The 24,065-nt window shown below is 38.7% G+C and overlaps 1 protein-coding gene across 2 annotated transcripts in view; it reads left to right on the top strand.

Annotated features, from left to right (window-relative positions):
- The first annotated feature begins 992 nt into the window (after positions 1-992).
- LOC127632372 (prickle-like protein 2) overlaps positions 993-24,065 on the top strand; it is a 103,287-nt gene continuing 80,214 nt past the window's right edge. Inside the window, exons 1-2 of one of the 2 annotated variants that reach the window (XM_052110925.1) lie at positions 993-1,091; positions 2,009-2,094. In XM_052110925.1, coding sequence (XP_051966885.1) covers positions 1,050-1,091; positions 2,009-2,094 — 128 coding nt within the window. In that variant the 5' untranslated portion in view covers positions 993-1,049. Of the gene's footprint in view, positions 1,092-2,008; positions 2,095-22,747; positions 22,770-24,065 lie in introns of those variants that run through there. The other variant, XM_052110927.1, reaches the window with a different exon arrangement.

Below are 24,065 nucleotides of genomic sequence, written 5' to 3'. Positions count from 1 at the left end.
GGGAAAGCGCAGCGACCGTGTCACGTGAAAAAACCACCTTTCTCGAGTGTTTTGTTGATTTTTAATGTTAAGTTGTAGCCCTCCCATTTTAATTATTGATGTGATGTTATTTATACTATACTAATTTGCCAATACAAATTTGAAGTATCATGCAGTCTGTTTCTTTAGTCATAATAAAAAAATGCAGAATTCATGAAATGTGGAGACAGGTAGCAAGATGGCATTAATATTTACAATTACATAGTTTGGCCTTTATACTATAAATTTACAATAATATAAAAATAGCTAATTACAATATTTTATGAAAAACAGTTAGCATTTTATTTAGGTGCAATCACTTATATGAAAATTAATACAATATTTACCGTAATCGCCTCATAGACACAGTAATTTATCTGAAGCAGTGGGTAGCATAGACCTTATTCACAGACCGTGATGACAAGTTTCCGCCTTATTTTTCTGCGTAAATCTCGCAATTTTTTTTTATATTATAAATGTTTTAAATATTGAGTTTAAATTTATAACATTATGCTTTGTGTTTATATTACCCTGGAATTAGTTTTAAAAAACGAATTACCACAGCTGCGAGGGGGTTTCGATTACAGCTGCTGAGAGAGTGACAAGTAAATTTGGCATCTTCTCCCATCTGACTTAATCCGCGATGACATTTGAATCATCCTGTTACATTAAAAAACAGCTCCTTAAGGTGACAAATGCAGGTTAGCGCTTTATAGCTACAGTGCACTATAGTTAAAGTGTTTCCATCGTCACTTAGTGAAATAAACTTGGTTTGGTTAGAGAAAAGGTCTGTGTGGTCATCTCATAAGTTAACACTGGAATTTTCTTGTCTCGTTTGAAATGTATCGCATAGGTTAGTTCAAAGTAGCGTTGGCGTGTCCGGAAATGCTGTAATTACATTCACAAGCCCTCAACAAAACTGATGGGACGGACCGCATGAGCACCGAAACACCCGAGAGCGGCGATGAGCGGTTCTCTTGAGTCGGTGACTTGTTTCAGATACGCTTCTAAATTTATTTTCTTTAGCTGTCATGTTTACTCGAAGCCTGAAGAAAATAAACTCCAGCCGGTCGGTGAGTATATTTTAATGACCTGCATTTTTACGCACCGTTATTATTAACCGCGAATCAGTAAAAAAAAAATGTGATTCTCTGGAAGGAGTTATTTGTACAGAAGTAAAAAGTCTAGATGTAATGGACCTGCTCTGTGATCTCACGAAGTTACGGAATAACAAACACTCATCAGATGATCCAGGCGTCATGTTTGATACTGCAGTCACCGAACAACCGTGTTCGTTATCAGTTTCATTAGTGCTTGTTCAAGAAGAGCATTTTGTTGTTTCGTTGAATTTTACTGTAAGCTTCATAAATTGTATGCGATGACAACACTAAAGCAAATGTATTTCTGTAAGTTGTATTTTAAGCAACGCAGTGTTTTGAAGAAGTAATCACAGAATGTTAATGATCTACCCTTAAGATTAATTTGGTTAATGTTACCATATAAAGCAAATTTGTTTTAAGGTTAACATTTTAGTGTAGGTCTACATACTTAATGCAGATGTAATGCATGTAGAGCCTGCATTTAAATTTTTTTTGCAGCTTTTCCTGCTTTTTGATCTTCTGTTATGACCTATACCTGCATATGCTTTCACATAAACAAGTTTGTTTAAACAGTTTTTATTGAGCTACTTTTAACTGATCAGACTCCTATAAGATACTATAAAGATTTTTTACCTCATGTATCCCGGTTAATTTAATCATGTTATCTAATATTTTTGACTTGAAAAAACAAAAAACAGTTAATATAGATGGTAAATATATATATATATATATATATATATATATATATATATATATATATATATATATATATATATATATATATAGTATTAGGCTATGCTTTTTCCTTAAATGTCTTTCTTGTTCATTGCAGATGTGCATATAAAAATGAAATAAAAAATCTGTCTTGCTCTATCTTCTCTTTTCTTCAGCCCACTGTGCTTGATGACCTAGAAAGAGGACAACCTTGTAACATGTGTGGAGAGCAGTGTCCTGGCTTCGTTCTGCATAAATGGAGGTAAGACTCCTGTCTTGTAGTTATGAAGATGCTTTTTGTGTTTCTTCACATGTCCAGATATTAAGTTAAAACAGATATTATCTGACATCCCTTCCTGCTAGACAGCTTAGGAGGAGAATCCATTCCATTTATGGTGGATGAATAATGAATAGGTTTTTTTTTGTTGTTATTGATTTTTTTCCCTAATTCGGAATTCCCAATGCGCAAAGTCCTCATGGTGGCGTAGTGACTCACCTCAATCCGGGTGGCGGAGGATGAATCTCAGTTGCCTCTGATCACATGGTTGGTTGAGCGTGTTACCGTGGAGATAGTGCATGTGGAGGCTTCCACCAGTAGTATCCACGCACAACTCGCCACATGCCCCACCGAGAGCGAGCCACATTATGGCGACCATAAGGAGGTTACCCAAGTGACTCTACCCTCCCTTGCAACCGGGCCAATTTGGTTGCTTAGGAGACCTGGCTGGAGTCACTCAGCACGCTCTGGATTCAAACTCACGAACTTCAGGGGTGGTAGTCAGTGTCTTTACTCACTGAGCTACCCAGGCCCCAATAATTAATAGTTTTTAAAGTTAAATAAATATCTCACCCAAAATTGAAATTCTGTCATCATTTACTCACCCTTCTGTTGATCCAAACCCATATGACTTACTTTCTTCCATGAAACACAAAAGGAGATGCGAGGCAGAATGACAGCCTCAGTCACCGTTCACTTTCATTGTATGGGAAAAAAAAAGTTCCTCTGTAGACTATTTCAAGGATGTAAACAATAACAAAGGTATTAGAACACAACTGGCCCTAAAGCATTTCTGGGATCAATTAAATAAGGCTCTGAGTTACTATGTTTTCTCAAAGAACATCAAACTTTTACCTGCAGTAACTTATCCAGACATGTTGTTGATATTGAGCGTTAACGTGAGAGGTGATGAAAGTATACCATAGTTTATTCTCACAATTATTTCCTCAGCAGATAGATCATGAAAATTGTATCACTCCTTTTATAATGAAGCCGTTCATATAAGCTGTCTGCATGACCTGCGGACAAGGTAGGGATTTTCTTTTTAGTTATAAAAATACTTTTCTGCATTGGCTTTTATGCTACTCCAGCTACTCTGAGAACTTTGCAGTTCAATATTGCAGATGTTTTTGACTTTTTTGTGACTAATTGCTTGTGTTCCTCATTTGTAAGTCGTTTTGGAAAAAAAGCATCTGCTAAATGAGTAAATTTAATAGTAAATGACTTGTACTGCTTCATTTATTAAAATGTGAGCAATTTATTGTCATTTTTGGAGCTCTACCTATCTAAATTACAATTATTTGCTATACATTTCGTTCATCTACAAGAGATAAGATGTGTGCTACAGATGTTAGTACTGCGCATGTCCAGCTGTCTCACTTCACTACTGCGGTTCATGCGTCCATTTGTGGTTGCTTTTTCGGAGCAACTTCCAGGCATCCAGGGACAGGTTGGAACAGTGTTTCACTGCTGTTCAAATGCACTTTGGATCGCATCATTTATATGTTTAAATGTTTTTCATCTGAAAGGACTAAATATTAAATAAAACAAATGACAATAAAATGAAAAGTATTCTGTTCAGTAATCTTAATACTATTTGAATGTAACTGTATTCTAAATAACAATTATTTAAATTGTAACTGTAGTGGAAGACAGTTACTTATATTTTGTATTTTAAATACGTATTCCCGTTACATGTATTTCTTACTCCCCAACCCTGTCCAGGGAGCATCCAGCCACCGAACAACATGGTCCACATTTTAATAATGGCATTTTATGACAGTCGTGTTAACGTTAGTAACATTAATAGTGTTAGAGTCACTATGAATGAAGCGACTCCTATTTTGTTTTGAATGAGTTCGACATCTAGGTGGAAATGTTCAAGGAACAAAGAAATCACTTCCTTAGTGATCTCTCTAAGTGAATAGTTATGGAGGCTAGCATTCTGTCTAACATCTCCATTTGTGTTCCACTGACGAAAGAAAGTCATATGGGTTTGGAACAAAATTAGGATGAGTATATGATGACAGAATTTAAATTTGTATTATACCCTTTAAGGATGGGTTTCAAAGTCAAGAGTTTTGTTGGGTTAGTGAAGGATAGGGTTAACTTGTAATGTTTAGTGCAAAATTAGGGGTTCGTTGCCTCTAGATAAAGTCACCATAGAAGGATTCAAGAGAATCTGAATAGAGCTGACAGTGCGTGTCTGAGCTAGCAGGCAATTTACAGGACCTCTATGTGCAAAGATAACAGTATAGACTAAGCTAGCTATTCATGCTCTCCTGGACATTCAAGCTTCATTTTTTTCTTGGGCAAGTCCAAGGGCCTCTCCTCATTCTCTTGCTGGTACATGAACAGGTCTACTCAGCTGGATCACTCAATAAATAGAGAGATGTGTTTGTTTAAAAATGTCTGGAAAAGAGTATTGTTATGAAAAGATTCAAACTTAGCTGTTTCCTGTTTGATCCAACTATAACCAGCTCAAAATCCATTACTGAACTGCAAAAACCTCTGATTTCATTTTAATTTGTCTTAGTATGGGTGTGTCTTGGCGTTAAATCATTTGTTGCTTTTTTTCTCAAGTCCTTTTTGCTATGCTTTAAATGAGAGAAAGATTTTGGACCTCTGTGCTGTAACAACCTTTTCTGCTAGCCAAGATCCAATGGATAAGAACAACTAAAAGAGCATTTTGCTCTTCTGTTTGCTTTGTAAAGAAGGCAAAGACATGTCCTCTATTTAGAAGGCTCTATAGAAGGTGGGGTTGCTTGGTTAGAGGGTAAGAACTTAGAAGAAATCCTCATCTGTCTGTTCTCCAATGCTGTAAACTATTATGGGGCAACAGTCGGCTCTGGAATGTGCCCTTAATTGCCTGTCTTTTGCTGTGCTACAATAAAACTAAATGGTCTCCCAGACAAACTTACATTTTAAGTAAGTTACGTGACCCTGATCTGACCGTAGATGGAGGAAGCAAAGTAATAATACAAGGATGCAGGTGTCCACACTCACAAACAAAAAAGTATGCATGTTTAGGTATGTAGACTGTTTCATATCAACAAATGCTTAAGATAATGATAATGTAGAAAAATTCCTGTTTGCTGAATGTAAGTAAAAAAAACAAAGAGATGAGCCAGGCTTGCCGCTAGACAGTGTGCACTGAACTCAAGTCTAGTGGCAAGTTTAAGTTTGTATTAGTGCCGACAGATTTGTCGATATTAGTTTTTCACAGATATATCAGTATCGGCGTATATGTTTTTAAAAACTTTTTTCAGAACCTATAATGCAGAAAACAATGCTAGGGGTGATTTAGAATTGGTGTCATAACATAGTTTGTCCAGCAGAGTAGGCTCCGACTCGATAGTTTACAGAGCTGAGGGTAGTTCTGCAGACAATGCGGCGTTATGCAGTGTCTTCACTCTAAGTTGATAACTAGTTTGTGAAATACATACTGGAATGTTAATATGGAAATGGAAATGGTCTGCACTTGTTGTCTTAACCTTAGCGGTATTCAAAGCACTTTACACTGCGTCTCATTCACCCATTCTCACACATATTCACACACCAATGATGGCAGAGCTGCCATGCAAGGTGCTAGCCTGCCATTGAGAGTAACTTGGGGTTCAGTGTCTTGCCCAAGGATACTTCGGCATGTGGAGTCGTGTGGGCCGGGAATCGAACCTCCAACCCTGCGATTAGTGGCCAACCCACTGTACCACCTGAGCCACAGCCGCCCCTAATAAACGATGACCCCATAATTTTCCCTTTACAATATAACTAATATAACATTAACTTTGTCCCTGACAACCATGCCACTCATGTTTATCACATCTGTTTGCTGTGTTAGCTATAGATTGTCAGTGCAGTCAGTAATGTAGCAGATTGAAAGGTAAACATCAGAGCATCTTTTTGCAGCTCAGCAGACAACGGTGTGGTAGTGGATTGTATCTGTTGAGTGTTGATTTCACGCTACGTTGTTACAGTTGGTGAGACGCAATGCTGGAAAGTAAATAAATAATGTCCATCTTTTACTCCGTGACAAAGAGCTTATAGCTAACTATCTAACCATGTAGCTACTTTCATCTCTTGTCAGCTAACATGTATTCACCAAATTGTTTTGTTCAGGATTTGCAGTTTGGTACCCCCTTCAACTGAACAATTCCAGTTGTTGCATTTACAAAATGTTAAAAGTCTGGTTTTCCACCGTTGAAAGTTTCCCCTGAACTTGTTTGATATATATTGATGTATATTGATGTTTATTTAGCTATTTATTTTATTTTTTTATTTATTCTTTATTTAAATGATCAGCAATTGACATACTAAACAGTACTGATGTTTATTTAGCTATTTATTTTATATTTAAAAATATTTATTTAAGAAAGCAGCCTTCTGAGTACCTTTGCATAGTCATATCGGTGCAAAACCGGCGAACAATCCACATTGAAAAGGTATGTCTTCATTCCAGCTCAAAAATTAACGATATCGACCACCATATCGGTAATCTGTGAATTTTTCCCTCTAAAATTATTATTGGTATCGGTCTCAAAAATCCCCTATGGGACAGGCTCTAGTTTGTATTTGTGCATGGGTAGGCTAAGTAAATGTCAATGTCGGAAAGGATCTTCATAGCAGAGCTAACACAGTGGATATAAAAGCAGTGGGATGAAACAGGGGACATGTGCATTGGCACAAATTAAAATGAGTCATCAGCCCATATTCCAACATTTTTAACATCTGTAATGCCGGGTGAGTGGGACGTGAGTGGTGTGTTTTAATTTCGGCACCCATATTAACAGATGACACCGTTTACACTGAAACACGAGTTCTGAAGCATACCAGAAGCGCCCCAGAAGCGCCCCAGAAGCGCCCCAGACGTGACTTTGAGCGGATGGTTTCTGCGTTGAGCCACACAGCTCAGGCTAAGCTCACTAAATATTCAGGAGATTATAGAAAAGACACAAAAGCAAATCAAAATTATTCATACTGAACCTATTATACACTACAATTTGTATGTCTGCATGCAAGTGAACTCAATAAGATAAATAAAGAATTAATAAACTGCCGGACCTTTTGCCATTCTGTGTATATAGGTGTACAGTTTAGACACAATATTAACCAATCACAACCAAGTGTGCTGATAAAGATGAAGTGCACGTGACTGCCTGCTGTTGTCCTTGAAGCAGCAATAACCTCAGCTTATTACGACCTTATTAAATAAATAATTTGGCATAGGACCCCATAGATAACCGCTGCCGTTGCTCACGGAAGAGACGCGGCCAATGTGACCGTCCAATGCAAAAACCACGCACAGCTCACGCTCATGGAGGATGTGTGAACCCTGTGTAAAGCCTGTGGAAAGCCTAAAATCTCTTGAAATATGCATACTTGTCTAAATATTAATGAGATGCTTGAAATATCTGCTGGAGTCGAGGCCATTTTTCCTGCATCTCTGTGTGGGTTGTGATTCTACACACCCGGCCCCTTATCAGGCTAATCAAGCCTCAGAGAGAGATAAAGGCCAACTGCAGACAGTGGTGCGACAGAGAGAGAGCATTTACGGGCAGCTGTCTGTCATACGTGTGTGTGTTTGTGCCTTTTGGTTTAAATTCTTAATTAAATATCATTTATATGGTTAAGCCGGTTCTCACCTCCTTCATTTCCATTAACCCCGTTGCACTCTGGCACTTTGAGTAGCTAACACGAATGTAATGGGATTTAATGAGAAAATAATAATAAAAAAAATTGTTGGTAACTTAAAAAGCTGTGAGGTAAATTTATATATATCTAAAAAAAATAGTTTGGACCTTGCTGCCACCCATCAGCTAGTATGAGGCATGCTACAGTATGTAAGGAATGAACCCAGAAGGTTTTAGCATGTGTAACACGATGAATTGAATAATTTATGATAGCTGTTGGCTTGATTGATTTTCTTTGTGTTAATGAGACTCATTACTACCCATATTACCATCAGGGCTTTGACAATTTGCTATCTGATCAGTCTGCTTATGTGACCCACTTACTCAGGTTGGCAGGCGATAATAACTGCATAACTGCAGGTGAAAAACTCACTGGTTATTTTCATTCTAGTTAGTGCACACAGCATGGCATACACTTGCATGGATGCCAATGCTCCCTCTACATAGACGACTGGTTGCAGTATGGCACTGTGTGTGGATGGCTGAAGTTGTAGGGTTAAAACGTGATTTTAAAGGAATATTCTGGGTTCAATAAAAGTTACTCAATCACAGCGTTTGTGGCATAATATTGATAACCACAAACATTTATTTTGACTTGCCCTTCCTTTTCTTTAAAAAAGAAAATATCTGGGTTACAGTGTGGCACTTACAATTGAAGTGAATGGGGCCAATCAGTAAATGTTAAAATTCTCACTGTTTAAAAAGTATAGCTACAAGACATTCACAATCTATGTTATTTTAGTGTAATAAAATTGCTTTCTAAATTCAACCTTTCTGCGTTAAATTATATAAAATTTTGCAACATCGTTGCCATGACGACGTAACACCATAAACCCTAAATCAACAATTTAAACTAATTTACAGCTCAAATAATACATGAGTTTTAACAGAAGAGGAAATAAATCTACAGTGAGTACTTTTATAACTGCTGATCTCCTTGGATTTTTAAGCACAACAGTTTCTAGAATTTAATTCGAATGGTGCCAAAAACAAAAAAAACATCCTGTGAGTGGCAGTTCAGCGGATGGAAATGCCTTGTTGATGAGAGAAGTCAACAGAGAATTGCCAGACTGGTTCGAATTGACAAAGTCTACGGTAACTCCGAAAACCGCTCTGTACAATTGTGGTGAAAAGAACAGCATCTCAGAATGGTTTTGATGTTGTGGCTGATCGCTGTAGTGGTTTTTCTTTTAGTTTTTTTTTTTTTTACAAAATCCAGATCATAATTTTCTTGTTAGGATGAACCCTGCCAGTATTTATAATATAAAATACTGGATGGAATGCTTGAGATGGGTCAGTGGGTTGGGTGTCCTCTGGCTGAGCAGTCACTTGCACAAAGATTGAGTGTCTGCATTTTGGCAAAGGTGGAAATAAAAAAGATTTCAACAGGAGAGTCTGTTTAAAATGTACCAACAGTTAGTTGGAGCTGTGTGGAAAGCAGCTGGCATCTGGCCTCCCAGTAACCTGCTCAGATCTGCATAACAGTGACTTTCAGTGTGTTAACAAGCAGCCCACCAATCCATCAGGGCGGTCTGGCATATGAATAAGACTTAAGAGGAGTCTCCTTTTCAGCCTGTTTGGAGGAGGAGAAAAGGAGAAGGAAACCCTGGTCAGGCACATACAAACAGAGCAAGAGAGCTTAACAACTACACCTTTTCTAAATTAGTATGGTAATGCAGGGCCACTAAAACACATTCACCTTTAATGGAATGGAATTGCTGTCTCAACTCCCAGTGCCCTTTGAAGTGGTAACCAGACATATTTGTGTTGCCTACTAATGCGTATTCCACTGATTAACTAAATTAACTGGGATTTTGTTGTTTACATGATCGTTTGAGGTTATTTTGACTAAAGATTGATATTTTTGGGCCTGTGTAAATAGATGAGCTATACTAAAGCCTTGTAGTTGAATCATGGGTTGAGCATTCGTGTTTAATAAGCACACAGTGCTTTTACTAGTGGAGGGGACTGTGTATGTGGTTGTCTTTGATTGGGTGTAATGATAGGGTCGTTTATTTGCCATTGTGATCATGGAAACAGTGGGGTGGGTCACATGCATGCATTAGACCGAGGCCCACTGAATACACAGCTCACTGATGAACTCTGAAATGTTGGTGAAAGTTAAGGGATCAGAACAGGTATCAAAATGCATTCAAGTTATAATATGTAAGATGAAGCCTGTTTCCAAACTTGTTTTCCCTGTCATTTATTTTACCCTTATAAATTTGAGAAACTGTAGGCTATTAACTATAACCCAGTCACTACTTCTTATTTACTCCTACTCTTTTACATAAATTATTTCTAGCAAAATGTCAAAATTGTGAACTTGTAGGTTAATATATTTTCATTGTTAATAATTATGTCTGTATGTTGTAAGAGGGCAGCTCTCAACATCAATCAGTGCATTCACATGCACTTTAAAAGTTAGATTTCAGTCTGACTAAAACAATAATTCATCTTTTTAAATGTCATGTAAATGCTTCAGTCTGACTGAAATCGTTCCTGTCTGAATTTTGCGAAGTCTGACTAACAGACCTGCTTTAGATAATGTGTACTGTAAAAAAGATATCTGTTAAATTACTGTAAACTACTGGCAGCTACATTTGCCAAAATAAAACTATTATTCTACAGTGTACCTACTTTAATCTACAACAACAGTTTATTACTGTAAAAAGCATTACAGTACTCTACTGTTTAGAATATAACCTTTACATTTTAATACTGTCTGCTGTTTGGTTGCCATTATACTGTTATTTTAGTGTTCCTACTGTAATCTCCATAAACCGTTTATTACTGTTAAATGTATTATAGTACTGTAGAATGTGATCTTGACCATTAAACAATGCCAGAAGCTAATGATTTAAATCAAATTAAATTCTAAAATTACAACCCCTGATAATTGCTTGCATAGAAATGACAAGAGAAGGTATTACAAAGTTAGTTCCCTATCTGTCACTCACTCAACGGTGTGTCGATGAAGTAACACTAGGGGTCACTCTTGAGAGCCTGGAAACACCTCTGTTCTTGGATAAAAGGCCAATGGAAATTGGCAAGTGGTATTTGCATGCCCCTGCCCCGGACATACGGGTATAAAAGGAGGGGACGTGCATACCACTAATTAGATTTTCTCTTCGGAGCGAACGGTCGATGGTTCAAGCTGTGAAGCAAGCGATTTCCATCCTTCACCTCTGCTGGATCCTTACGGCGCATTAAAGCAGCTTTCTCCCCTCTCTGCACTGGTGCACTGCAGAGATCGCACCTGGGCACTTCAGCAGATAAAAAAAAGAGAGTATATTCCAAAATAGCAGTTTTCCCTCACAAAAGAGAATATATTCCTAAAAGTGCGGCACACATCGGAACGTGTGACGTGTCTTTTTAAAGATGCCCTTCCGGTTGTGTGTTATTCCTGGTTGCGGTCGATACCTCTCGCCTTCTAATGGCCACGATCGCTGTCTTTCGTGCCTGGGCACTGCCCACGCCGAGACATCATTCGTGGATGCGTCATGTCTTCATTGTGAGACAATGACCATGGCAACGTTGCGGTCGCGGATCACTTTCATAAGAAAGCAAGCCACCCCAGCGGCTCCCTCCCTTGGTCCTTCTACCTACGGGTATGAGGCCATCGCAGCAAGCACTGGGGGCGATTCGGGGACCTCAATGGGTCCAGCTTCGCTGCTTAAATCCCAGTGGACCTCCCATTCCCAGTCACAGGTGGAGGCAGAGATGACAGACATGCTTTCCCATGCCACCGCTCACACTTCTTCCCAGAAATGCATGAGGAGCTGACAAGTTTGTGGGAGGCACCTTTCTCTGCCCGGTCCCAATCTCTCGGCTCCCCCAATCTCAGCGATGCCCCCAGTGGATAAGGCACTCGCAGTGCACCTGTGGCCACGTAGTGCCGCCACCTGGCACGGGCGCCCGAAGCACACATCCAAGGCCTGTAGGTTCACGTCTTCCCTGACGGCTAGAGCCATGGCTCTCCTGCAGGTCCACCAAGCCAAGGCACTGAAAGAACTGCACAAGGGTAGTTCCGCCCCGGGATTGATGCAGGAGCTGCACTCAGTGACCGACCTTGCCCTCTGGGCAACGAAGGTTACAGCGAGGTCACTCGGGCGGATGATGTCCACGCTGTTGGTCCAGGAGCCCCACCTGTGGCTGAACCTGGTCGAGATGCGCAAGACCCTGTTCCTGAATGCCCCCATCTCCCAGGCCAGCTTATTCGGTGACATCGTCAAGGACTTTACCCAGCAGTTCTTGGCAGTGAAGCAGCAGACGGAGGCCATACATCATATCCTGCCCCGGCACGATTCAAGATCCCACACCCCGTCTGTTTGTCGCCAAGGGCGTCCCCCTGTGGCGGCTGCACCGGCTCTGTGCAGGAAGCAGACGCCACCCGTCTCACAGCCGGCCGCTAGGAAGAAGAACTCAAAGCGCCCCTGAGACGGGCGACCCAGGGACACGAGAAGCCACTGCCCAGGGCAGGTAAGCAGACCACTCCATCCCCCATTGGAGGGCCGGGAGGAGAATCTTTTGTTCCCTTTTCCTTTTATTTCGTTGCACGCTCCAGTAGCTGCGGTTCCCACATTTTCAACAAAAGAGCAGTTTCCTCAGTCCCTGGGTCACATAACCGGCAGGTTCAGCACCCGGCGGCAGCTCCCTCGCCCCGGCGTTTCAAGCTGTGGCACAGTACTCAAACCTGGATGGCTTCGACAGACTATGGGGACAAAACACCCCCCGACCGATCCGCCGGTGAGCACCTGTAGTCAGGTAAGTGCTTTGATATCTCTCGACTCAGCAGCGCCACTGGGCTCAAACCCTGTCAATGTGGCCTCCCTAGCTCCACCCTGCTGTGAGAGCCCCACCCACCGGTACGTCCCACGAAATTATTCCCCTGGTTCCCCTCGCCCGGAGTCTGGACGCGTGGCTCACGCTTTCCAACCCGTCGCGATGGCTGACCCGGACCATCCAACCCGGGACAGGTGCCCACCCAGGTTTGCCACTGTCCACTTCACCACGGTAAAGGCTGAGAACGCCACCAACTTGCATACGGAAATCGCCACCCTTCTGTGGAAGAACGCGATAGAGCCTGTCCCTCCAGCCGAAATTAATAAGGGGTTATACAGCCCTTACCTGTAGGTGGGTTGTTGCCAATCTTGGACCTACGAGTTCTGAACTCAAGATGAAAAAGTGAAAGCGGCTAAAGCTAGCCAGAGCTCAGAGCCAGTCACAAGTCAGCAGCCTCTCCTAGCATTCCTTGGAATGAGCAGCGAAAAGACCAAAGCAATTACTATAATACTATAATAAATGATGGAATGATGGAATTCATGGCCCTGGATGACCAGCCGTTCTCCATAGTTGAGGACAGAGGCTTCAGAAATCTGATAAATTTCCTCGATACAGAGTAGGATGTACTTTCCGACGTTGCGTTGCCCGAGTTGTTTAATCTCGTGTCATGTCACACCCGCAGCCTGTTATCTGTCAACATTTTGGGTACACAAATCCGGGAGAGGGGTAGTAGGGTGCTGGATGGCAGAGGCAGGCTAAATACTATACAAATTGTGCCGTTGTGATTTAATGTGCTGAGTAAGGTCATTTTTCCCACCGTGTCCGATATTAAAATCAGTGCGACACATTGCAAAAGGCATGGGCATTGTCGATATGGCTTCGGGATATGAAATTCAATTCTTCCATCCAGCTGTTGTTAAATTTACATGTATATTTTGTTTTTTTCACTGGAGCACCAGCTGAGTCTTCCTCTCCCATCTACCAGTGATGCTTGATTTAACATCCCGCGTCTACTGCCTGCGCAGATATCAACAGCACAAATGGGTTGTAGGTTGCCAGACTGTGGTCATAAATGATTTGTAATTTGTATGATGTGTCGATTGTGTGAGTAGGATGCGTTTCATTCAAGATCTGGCAACTGGACCACCTTGGAGTAATATATTGATGTGATTATTCATACATATAACGTGGTTTGGGCCGTACAAATTACGGGAGTTTTTTTGGGAGAAATAACAAAACGGGAGACTCCCGGGAAAAACAGGAGTGTTGACAGATATGATTACAAGCCATTCCCGAAGCAGTGCTCAGTTTTTCAACTGATATTTGGACATCTAACGTAAGTTGAGCGTATTGGACACTTCAGTTTTTCAGATCTTTGGAATTGTTTTGTTAGACGAGTAATAAAGAGAAAAAGGTCAATTTATAAATATAGTGGGAAATGACATCTGTTATATAAAGCAACTCATTTGCAGTTAATTGTTAGTTCTACCTCTTTCTAGTCACAGAGCACTTTATTTTGAGAGTTGTTTAAGTGAGAGAAGATCCTGTAACTTAGTGCAGTTTGGGGGAAATTGTATTGTTTAATAATTTATTTTATTATGAAAATAAAATTTAGCATTGAAGAAAGGTAGATTTTGTTTGTATATGCGGTCAATAATAGTTCTTAGAAAGAAAATCGGAATCGGAAAAAATCGGTATCGGCAGGTCACACTTGCAAAAAATCGGAAATCGAAATCGGCCAAGAAAATTGCAATCGGTGCATCTCTAATAAAAGTAGATCTCGGCATCGACACATGGAGGGGTAATCATTGACATGCGAGCAAAAGCAAGCCAGAGATGAATATGTAAATGTATATTTTATTTGTGCAATTTAGAAACGTTGAAGTCCCTTCGCACCTGTATGTTAATCTAAATCTTGCAGTAATCATTTATCATAGTCATGCAGTCTGTGTTATTCAGTTGTGTGCTGAAAGTCAATCCATCGAGGAGACCTGCATCATGACTCTTTTAGCATGTAAACGGGTAAAGTTTTAGAAAAAAAATAAGTAAACTCGCCCGCTTTGCTACAAACATTAAAAGTTCTATACATTTCTTTTTTTTGTACTATTATTAAAACTGAATAATAAATTAACAGGGAAGTAGAGATGGCAAAATAAATGTATAATCTCCGCCTTTTTCCGTTTTTTTTAATGCCTGATAGAAAAGTATCTATCTTTGTAGAGCAATATAATACTTTAGGCAATTTCAGAATAGTCCCACTAGTCACAAATACACTTCAGAAAATTGAGTACACAACTATTTCTGGGCTTAAAAGATACAAAAACCAAATCAATTCAGAACATTGTATCTCAAAAGCAATACAATGTACAAAATGTTCTTTTCATCTGACACGCATATCTGTGTTTCGTGTGAGCGTTGCGTTGCGTTCATTATCTCTGGGCTTCCCGATATTTTTGCTCCAGAGACAGGAGAGCGCAGAGCAGGATCACTCGTGCAACTCAAAATCGCGGTGAAGACCACAAAAGTTTTTGGTTATTTTTTTTTAACCTTAAAGTGTTATGGACGAAATCAAACAGCCCAATACTGCTACATCACTGTTATGTGCCAACATATGGCACTCTGCAGAATGTCAACAAAATGTTCTTAAACTTTATGAATCTTGCATTTCTTATAACTGTCATTGTTGGCATAGATGCTTGTAATACAGGTATATCTAAAGGGCATCTAAAGAGAGTGATGTCTCATTTTATTCAGCTTTTTGCTAGAATTGTTATTTTTATTTATTTTTTTACCAGATAAATGTAAAGATCAACCAAATAATAATAAAAAACAGCCTTGATGACGTGAAATAGCTGCATAGTTTTAAACTCATGATGACTAAAATGGCATAAATGGAAAAATCTCTTACATGCCAATAGATTTCACAATAGATAAAGGTAAAAATAAAATACTCATGCAAAAATGGTCACATGCGGAACTGATGCAAAAGTTAATTTCAGATTGTCATAACTCTCTCACTCTATACTTCTTGCTTCATTGAGACGTCATCTTAGATCTCTAATCAGCTTTGCTGGGTCAGTGATATTTTGTTTGCTCTCGTCAATGAAAGACATATTTCAGTCTCACATATTTTAATGTAGAACAGCTGGGTTCCTTCATATTGGTTCAGTTTATTCTTTGAATTCATAGCAGCTTTCTATTAGTTCACTCTCAATATGCTACATCACAGTCCCAGCGACCTGAAAATGCTAATTTTATAATTGGATAAATGAAACAAAACATGTTGTCTAGCATTGTTAAGAAACCAACCAAGACAAGAACCCAATAAAAAAAATAAAAGTAAAATATATTTGTTTAAATGCCTACAGCCTCAGTTTGCTGGTACCTCATGAATACTCTCATACAAATGCAAGAATGCAGAAAACTGGGGGGCCTGGGTAGCTCAGCGAGTAAAGACGCTGACTACTACCCCTGGAGTCGCAAGTTCAAATCCAGGGTGTGCTTAGTGACTCCATCCAGGTCTCCTAAGCAACCAAATTGGCCTGGTTGCTAGAGAGGGTAGAGTCACATGCGTAATCTCCTCATGGTTGCTGTAATGTGGTCCTTGCTCTCGGGTGGGGCGCGTGGTGAGTTGTGCGGGGATGCCATGGAGAACAACGTGAAGCCTCCACAGGCACTATGTCTCTGCAGTAACGCGCTCAATAAGCCACATGATAAGATGTGTTGATTGACGGTCTCAGACGCAGAAGCAACTGAGATTTGTCCTCCACCACCCGGATTGAGATGAGTCACTATGCCACCATGAGGACTTAGAGCGCATTGGGAATTGGGCATTCCAAATTGGGGAGAAAAGGGGCAGAACACTGTTTATATAACATAAATAAAAAATGATTACATTATCCTAAACTAGTGTTGATCTAGTTTCTTAATTAACATCCCTTGCCAATCGAATCAACCTAAGATTATGTAAGGTTGTTACTTTTGACCAAAAAGAAGCTATTTGACCAAAAAGAAGCTATTGAATAAATCAGCCATAAATAGAAATGCATTTTTTTTAAATGTACAGTATACTGTATATCAGGTCACAAAGCCCCGGTTGAAAACCCTGTATAAAGATCATTATCTGGTCCCTTTGATAGCACCCTAAATAGGCTCTTTGCTTATTCCAGTCATTACAGAAGACTGTTCTGATGACAAGATGGAAAATTGGGATGATCAATATGGCATGAAATTAAATGGATAAAATAAATTAGTCTACTGCAAAGGTTAGTGATGTGTGCAAACACAGGGCCCCAGTGCAGTTGGTGGAAGAGATCAGTGATTAGCTGGCTCTGTTTGTGCGTATGTGTGTGACATGAGAGGTAAAGACGTATTTTTTGTTCCTGAGCCCAGGGTCAGTTGTCTGCTGAAGTTTGAGCTGGTGTTGAACTGAAACACCAGACTAACTGCAGCTGCTTAACACCCAGATCATGTCGTCATCACCTCTAACTATCTTACACAAGGCTCACCTCAAAGTGCCCCTGGAATCCACACCATACCCAGTTACAGTAAGTGATCGAATAAATGCATGGAATGCATGCGTATCAAATGCTACATTATAAATGCATTTAGTCCATATTTGTGCCATTTGTCTACCATCTCTTGCAGCTGGCACTGTCACTGTTTCTGTAAAGAAAGCTTTCTGTAACATTTCTTCCCCCTCAGTACTCTTGAACTGAACCAAAGCAGTTAATCTAATAAAGCATTTAATAAATGAATTTTCTCCTTAATTTCTTACATCGTCTTTCACTTACATGGAGAGCTTTAAACATTCTTAACAGCAGTGTGGGTTTTTCTAGAGACTGCATATTAAAACTCTTATTGATCTCAAATTTGATCCCCTCACTACACCACATCCCATTACATCCAATCCCCTCCTCCTCATGTTCTGAAATGAATTGTCTCATTGGAACAAATGGCTGTCATTCATTAAAATCTGTATGTGTGTGCAAAATATTCTGTTGTGAATGAGCTTTAAATGGACACCTGTGATCGCTTTCCCACCACGTCCATCACTTGTAGAATTTAACAGATCCCAATCTAACCTATATCTTTAATTGAAATTGTACTGTCAATTTCATGAAGTGAATTTGATCATTTTGGTTGTTGTCCTGAAAATCCTCAATTGCTGCAGCTTTTTATGTCAACAGAGGGCACTATTGTATTTGTTTAGAAGTTGAATTTGATTTGACTTTATTCTAGGTATAAGCACAATTTATCACCTCTTCAGTTTATTCTTTTATCTAAAATGTAGACATTAAATCATTTTGTTAAAGGTTGTCAGTGTGGATATACAGTACTTTGAGTGTTGAGCCTACGTTAACATTTTAACACTTACTATCAGTTTCATTTTAAACACAAACGTTTCTGATAGAGACTACCCCATCATACATATATTTATCTACCACTAGTTATCTATGTGAACATGAATATGGGTTCTACAGTAGGCAAAGATAGAGAGTAAGCACTAATGGGTTTGATTAAAGTAGATGCCTTTCTGTGCAGTGTGCACATTGCAGAAACTGTGTTATATGTGTCGCTATGTCCATGCATACTTAAGTGTGTGTCCATGGATAGCAATAGACCTTATTCTGCCTTCATGTGCTATCGGAATAGTGCTACTTCCCACTTCTGAAGTGGTAATTATGAGTGCATTGTTTTTAATTGCTTCGTTTTTGGAAAGAACAGGAAACACAATGCCAGGCTGATTAATACATATTTCTTGAGGAACTTTTATTCTGACACCATAATACATATCACTCAGTTAGCTTGCTAACGATAATGGAATTTTGGTCTGTGTAATTTGGTCTATTTTCACTGTGTAAAAATGTACAATATGCATAGAATGGTTTCTGATATTCATAAATGAATATGATAAAAACTGCATGTGCTAACAATTAGCTGTATTTAGAAAAAATACATAGTCATTCACTACATAAACTGTACTCTCCTTCGCCATGTTGAAAGTTTAGGACTCCTCCCACCTCGGAAACAGAGGTATCAAAATCATCTTCGAGTTTCCCAGTCATGATTACGACTTGAGGGGTCATTCATGTGCAATTTTCGAGTGGGAAACTCCCTTTTACGATTATTCCGATAGCATGTGAAGGCAGCGTTATTCACGATAGTGCCATCTTTAATTTTTAATGAGAATGACAACGAGGATGTGAGCCTCACAGTGTGTTTGATAGACTTACAGTCTCTTCAATGGCACAAATGGTATAAAGCTATATAAAGCTCCTAAATCACGTCTGATTTTCTACAACTCATGTTGTCTTGAGTTCTTTGTATACTGAATGTTATTGGACAGATATTTTATCAATGTTATGTCCATGGAACGATCCAAAACTGCAGTGCAGCCCATTGAAGAGACTGTAAATCCAGGCATACACGATGCGAGTTCTGACTCTTGGGAGGTTGTGGCCAGCCCTTCTGGAAAAGTCCCGGTGCTCCCGATGGTGTATGCCATCAGTCCGCCCCTGATTGATGTATGACATTATGAAATCACACAGCCTCCCTTCAAAATCTGAATCTGTCAAATGTCGGACAGCATTTGTAATAATTATACATATAGGCTATGGATAATTATTACAAACGGAATGCTGTCCAACATTTGACAGATTCAGATTTCGAAGGGAGGCTGTGTGATTTCATAACGGCATACATCAATCAAAATGACAGTGCTACTGCTGCCAGTACTGCATGATAATAAAGAGCACAAAAGAAAGTGTGCAAAATTATTTTTGAGTTATTTTAGTGGAGTAGGCTACCTGTAGTCCTCATCTGTGTCACTGCTTGCATGTTGATAGCAGACATGGTGAAGAAGCCTTGTCCTTGTAAAGGCACTTTAAAGCCGCACGTAGCAAAGTAAAAAATCTTGTATTAGCGCTGCGGTTGATTGACAGCTGGAACTTTCAACCTAGAAGTCCTTGGTTTCACCAGACTCGTGCTTGGGGAGTTGAAAAATTAAATTTCCCTCCGCAATCACTATAACGAGAGATGGGTGTTAAAGATCATTGTGAACTAGGTGACGCTCTCTCTCCCACAGGCCGACACATGACCACGCCCCCCATGCCACAATACCAAATGGAGAAAATAACATTTATAATTAATAATAAAAGTATGGAATGTAAACATAAATTGGATTTGCTTAGAAATATTATGAATTAATTTAGATTAATTGTTTCCTTCAGATTCTTGATTTTTGAACAAAATTTGTTAAAATACAAGGTATGATGTCCTATCTCATTTAATATAAAACGAATTAGGTGATGCCTTAACTTTCCACTTTATTTGAAATAAAATATAACATGTAAAGGAATTAATTACACATATTATTTATAGAATATGTTGTGAATGGTTATTTGATGTGGTTATTCATAATAAAATTGTAGGTATTTTTTTTATTTGATTTCACTTTCTTGATGTACAATTTGTACATTGTCTTTAGTAAAAATACAAATGCAAAAATAAAAAGCATAACAAATTATTATTTAAAAAGTGAGCACTTGGAATACTGTATGCAAAAAATTGGTATGCAATAATAATAAGACAAATTTGTCCTTTTTTATAAAATACTTATTTTGTGTACTGCTTATATTGCTTATTGTGTATATTATTATAACTTCAAGTAAAATACTGTATGTTCATCTCAATTCCATGAAAGAAAGAAGGGGTTTGGGTGGCATTCACCCCTTTCCATAGCAATATTGAGCTTTTATTATTTTAAATTATTATTTTTTGCAGGTATCATATTAATCTTACTGGCTGTTTTATAGATTGCCTAATATATTAGGTTTATATTTTCAAAGATATTTTTGTTATGGCTAAAGAGGGTAAAAGGAAAGCAATTACATTTTAAATAAACTACAAGACTCTTATCTGCTGAAAATTTTAGATTCTCAAATAAATTATTTATTTGAGAATTTAGATTCTCAAATAAATAATTTATCATGAAGAGTCGATTATGTGGATTTCTAAGATTTTATTTGTAAAGTGTGCTTCAGGAGACACATGGGAGTGACTTGGTTGCATCAGAGAGGTCATTGTACTCACAGATGATTGGTTCAGCATCTGTTAGCGATCTGTAATCCAGAACAAAACCTGCTAGAGAGCAGGTTAGCCATGCAGCGTAAATTGCTATGGAGATGAACACCACTAAAAGCCGACCAATTTTCATGGTACCTAAAACCTGGGCTTGAAGCAAACTTAAGCTTAATCTAGAACTTACCTGGATAGCCACCGAAACCGGCTTCATGATACAGGCCTCAGAGGTCCCCAACCCCCGGATCATGACCCAGTACTTGGCTGTGGAAGAATTGCCACCGAGAACGTTCTGGGAAGAAATTCTGTGCAGCACTGATATATGTTCTTTTCCCTTTATGAGGCACTGTCCAAATTTACATAAAAGGTGCAAATTCAGAAAACATCGGTTCCACTCTTCCTATAGATTACACTACTTTTTGCAAACAAATGCTCTGCCACGCCCTTTCTTGGTTCATTTGGTTGCCCAGAAAATAACTGCTGTCTATGGGCACTTTGCTCAAGTTGTGCTGAAACTGACCAAAAAGTGCTGTTTTTGGGGTTGAAACATACCGTTGTCTGCAGATTATTGGAGATTAGGGCTTCTTTAAATTTCCACCAGATCATTGCATCAGGAAAAACACTGGATTTTACATAAATTATGATAATTCACGGGTCACTGTCATTGTTATCGTGTCTGCTCTATTATACACAATTGACCTGCAGCAGCTGTTGTTGGATATAAACTTTTTAAAGAAGAAATTACTCAAACTCTGATTGCAAACGGTTGTTTTTTTTTTATATTGTTCAATCGAAACATCTCTTATTAAGATTTGATTTGGATTTTTGTGGTTTTATAATTTAAGCAGTAAAGACACAGGCTATTGCATGTCTAGTGGTAGTTTTTATTTTTATATATTACATTTCTTAGGCTTAAGAAGTGTGTTAAACATGTGAGGATGTGTATTCATCAACCTGATTCATGTCTTACATGATCCTCTTTGTAGCTCTGTAAAAGTGCTAGTATCCTGTGTATATTCCTGTCCCAGTACCAGAAGTTTCGGAAACAACATGACGACTTCCTGTGTGATCACGTTGTCAGATCAGTAATGGATAAAAAATTATGGTTTGTCCATTGTACTCCAAAAATGGCATGTGATACAGCAGATTTAAGATCCACAAACCCGATCTTATGAAAATTCGTTCATAATTTATGAGTTGTCTATTTCGTATGGTCTCGCACAATGTTGTTTGCATAAACTTGTTCAACTTAAATGCGGAAGCGCTTGTTCCATGCACAAGACGTTAAGGACATACTTATTAATATTATGCTCTTACCTAAACCCCTTATCTAAACTTAACCAATAAGTACAGTGCGCAAACATGATAGGAAGCTGTTGTGTGTGACAGAAGCAAATAATTGTCACGTATTAAATGGAAACGATGTCCAGCGATGTCATTGGCTGTAGTGAAAGTCGTGGGAATTCAGTCGCACGATATCATACGAATTAGCCAAATTAAGAAAAGTTGTAGGAATCCTGATGATTTCGCCTTGAGAATGTGTTGGATCCAGATGTCTTCTTCAGCCCTTTGTAACAAGAACATTGTCATTGTTTTCCTCTCCTTTGAAGAAAGTACTAAAATATAAACACTGTACTCAACAAAGGCTTGTGATTCAGGGCAACCATCAGCTGTCCTGTTTCATGTACTCGTTCCCTTAAGACATCCCTATAACATTTGTGTATTATGTGGCAACTGAGTAACTCTTGCTCATTTAGCATCAAGATCAAAGTCACCAAGCATTTATCGGGGGGGGGTTACTATGATTATATCATCCTGGCTTGCCTGTATAGTTTTCATCACCTATGTTTATTGGATAAGTGTATTGTGTGTGCTTGTGGATTCCAGTCAACTTCTTATTACAATAATCAATCCGTACAATAAAAATGAGCTTATCGTTGAATCATGAAAGTTGTCATGCTCAAAGAGAAAAAGCTCAAAGATACTCAAATCTCAAGCTCATGCTCAGACATGTTGAGTGAGCCTCTTAACATCCTTGAGATGTTTGAAGTGGTGCTTCATTTTCTTTACCTGGCACTTGAAGAAGATCTATGCCACTTAAAGGTAGGGCTGCTCGATTATGTCAAAAATCATAATCACTATTATTTAATACAATTACTCATTGACTTTGGAAACATCATGTATTTATTGAACTTAAAAAAAAAACATGTAATTTTAACAGTGGATTTGCTTGAACTTGACATGTAAATTGCACTGGGTAGAGGAGGAGGCTATTGTCATATGATAATTATTTTATGTCATGTATGGTAGTCAAATAAAAGAAAGCCTCCATCGCCACCATTTACAGATTGGGTGCTCACACTTCTATGGGATGAGATATACTTTGTGATCATGTTATTGCAGAAAGATCTACCATGTACAATAAAGGCTATAAATTATCACAATACCAACATTTCAGTAGTCGGAAGTAAAATTTGAGTATTCGCAATACCAGCTTCAAAACCACAACAATTAATAACTCTGAGTTAATTATGGAAGAATGGCTTCAAGTTCCAAGTAATTATTAAAGACTAGTAAACAGTCAGTAATAAAATAATAATAAAAAACACCAATGAATAGAAATAGATTAAAAATAATAGAACAAAATATACAAATGAAGAAAATTCAGTGCTTTTAACAGCTTTAGAAGTTTTTAACAGCAGTAGGCTATTAAGTATAATTTAGAATGAAATGCAACACAAAACTGCTACTGGTTTTTATTTATTAATACTTTTTAAAGCTACTAAAGTTGCTTAGAGCCTGAATCAGAGCATGTGAGCGGAGCGGTGTGACGCTCAGCTCAATATTCCGCTCTATGCGCGTGCGCTCCACTCAGTCGCTCGCGTCCCAAGCGAACGCTCCACTGATGAATCGCTCACGCTCACCGGTAAAACAAATCCCGCTCAGATCCCGCTCAGACATAAAATGTCTCTGTAGGCTACTTGCTTTCTGTTTGTACTTTGTAATGAATATCTGGAATACATGTATAAATTACAGTAGCTAGGATTGTAAATAGAAGTTATTGGTGATTTTGAATAAAAGTCTGTTCTTTTTATTCATTTAAATGCATTAAATTAACTTAATTAAAAAACATGTCTAGCCCTTTGGCAAACTTGCCTATTAAATGCAATAACTGAAAAGGTATATTTGATTTTCGTTATTTTATTTCCGTGAACATAACTGCAGTTGCAAAACAGGCATATTAAAACACACAAACAAGATGAAATGCATGTAGAACTTCACAAAACACGTATGGACTATAATGCTCATAAAAGCACACACAGGTGAAATGCACTTAACAACATCTTATCAAAGCACACCTGGATGATTTACTGGCATTAGTAAAAGAAACGCGCGTTC

Source organism: Xyrauchen texanus, chromosome 39 (genome assembly GCF_025860055.1).
Source record: "Xyrauchen texanus isolate HMW12.3.18 chromosome 39, RBS_HiC_50CHRs, whole genome shotgun sequence".
Lineage (NCBI taxonomy): Eukaryota > Metazoa > Chordata > Actinopteri > Cypriniformes > Catostomidae > Xyrauchen > Xyrauchen texanus.
The sequence above is the reverse complement of the archived record's forward strand: the minus strand, read 5'-3'. Positions and strand labels throughout refer to the sequence as shown.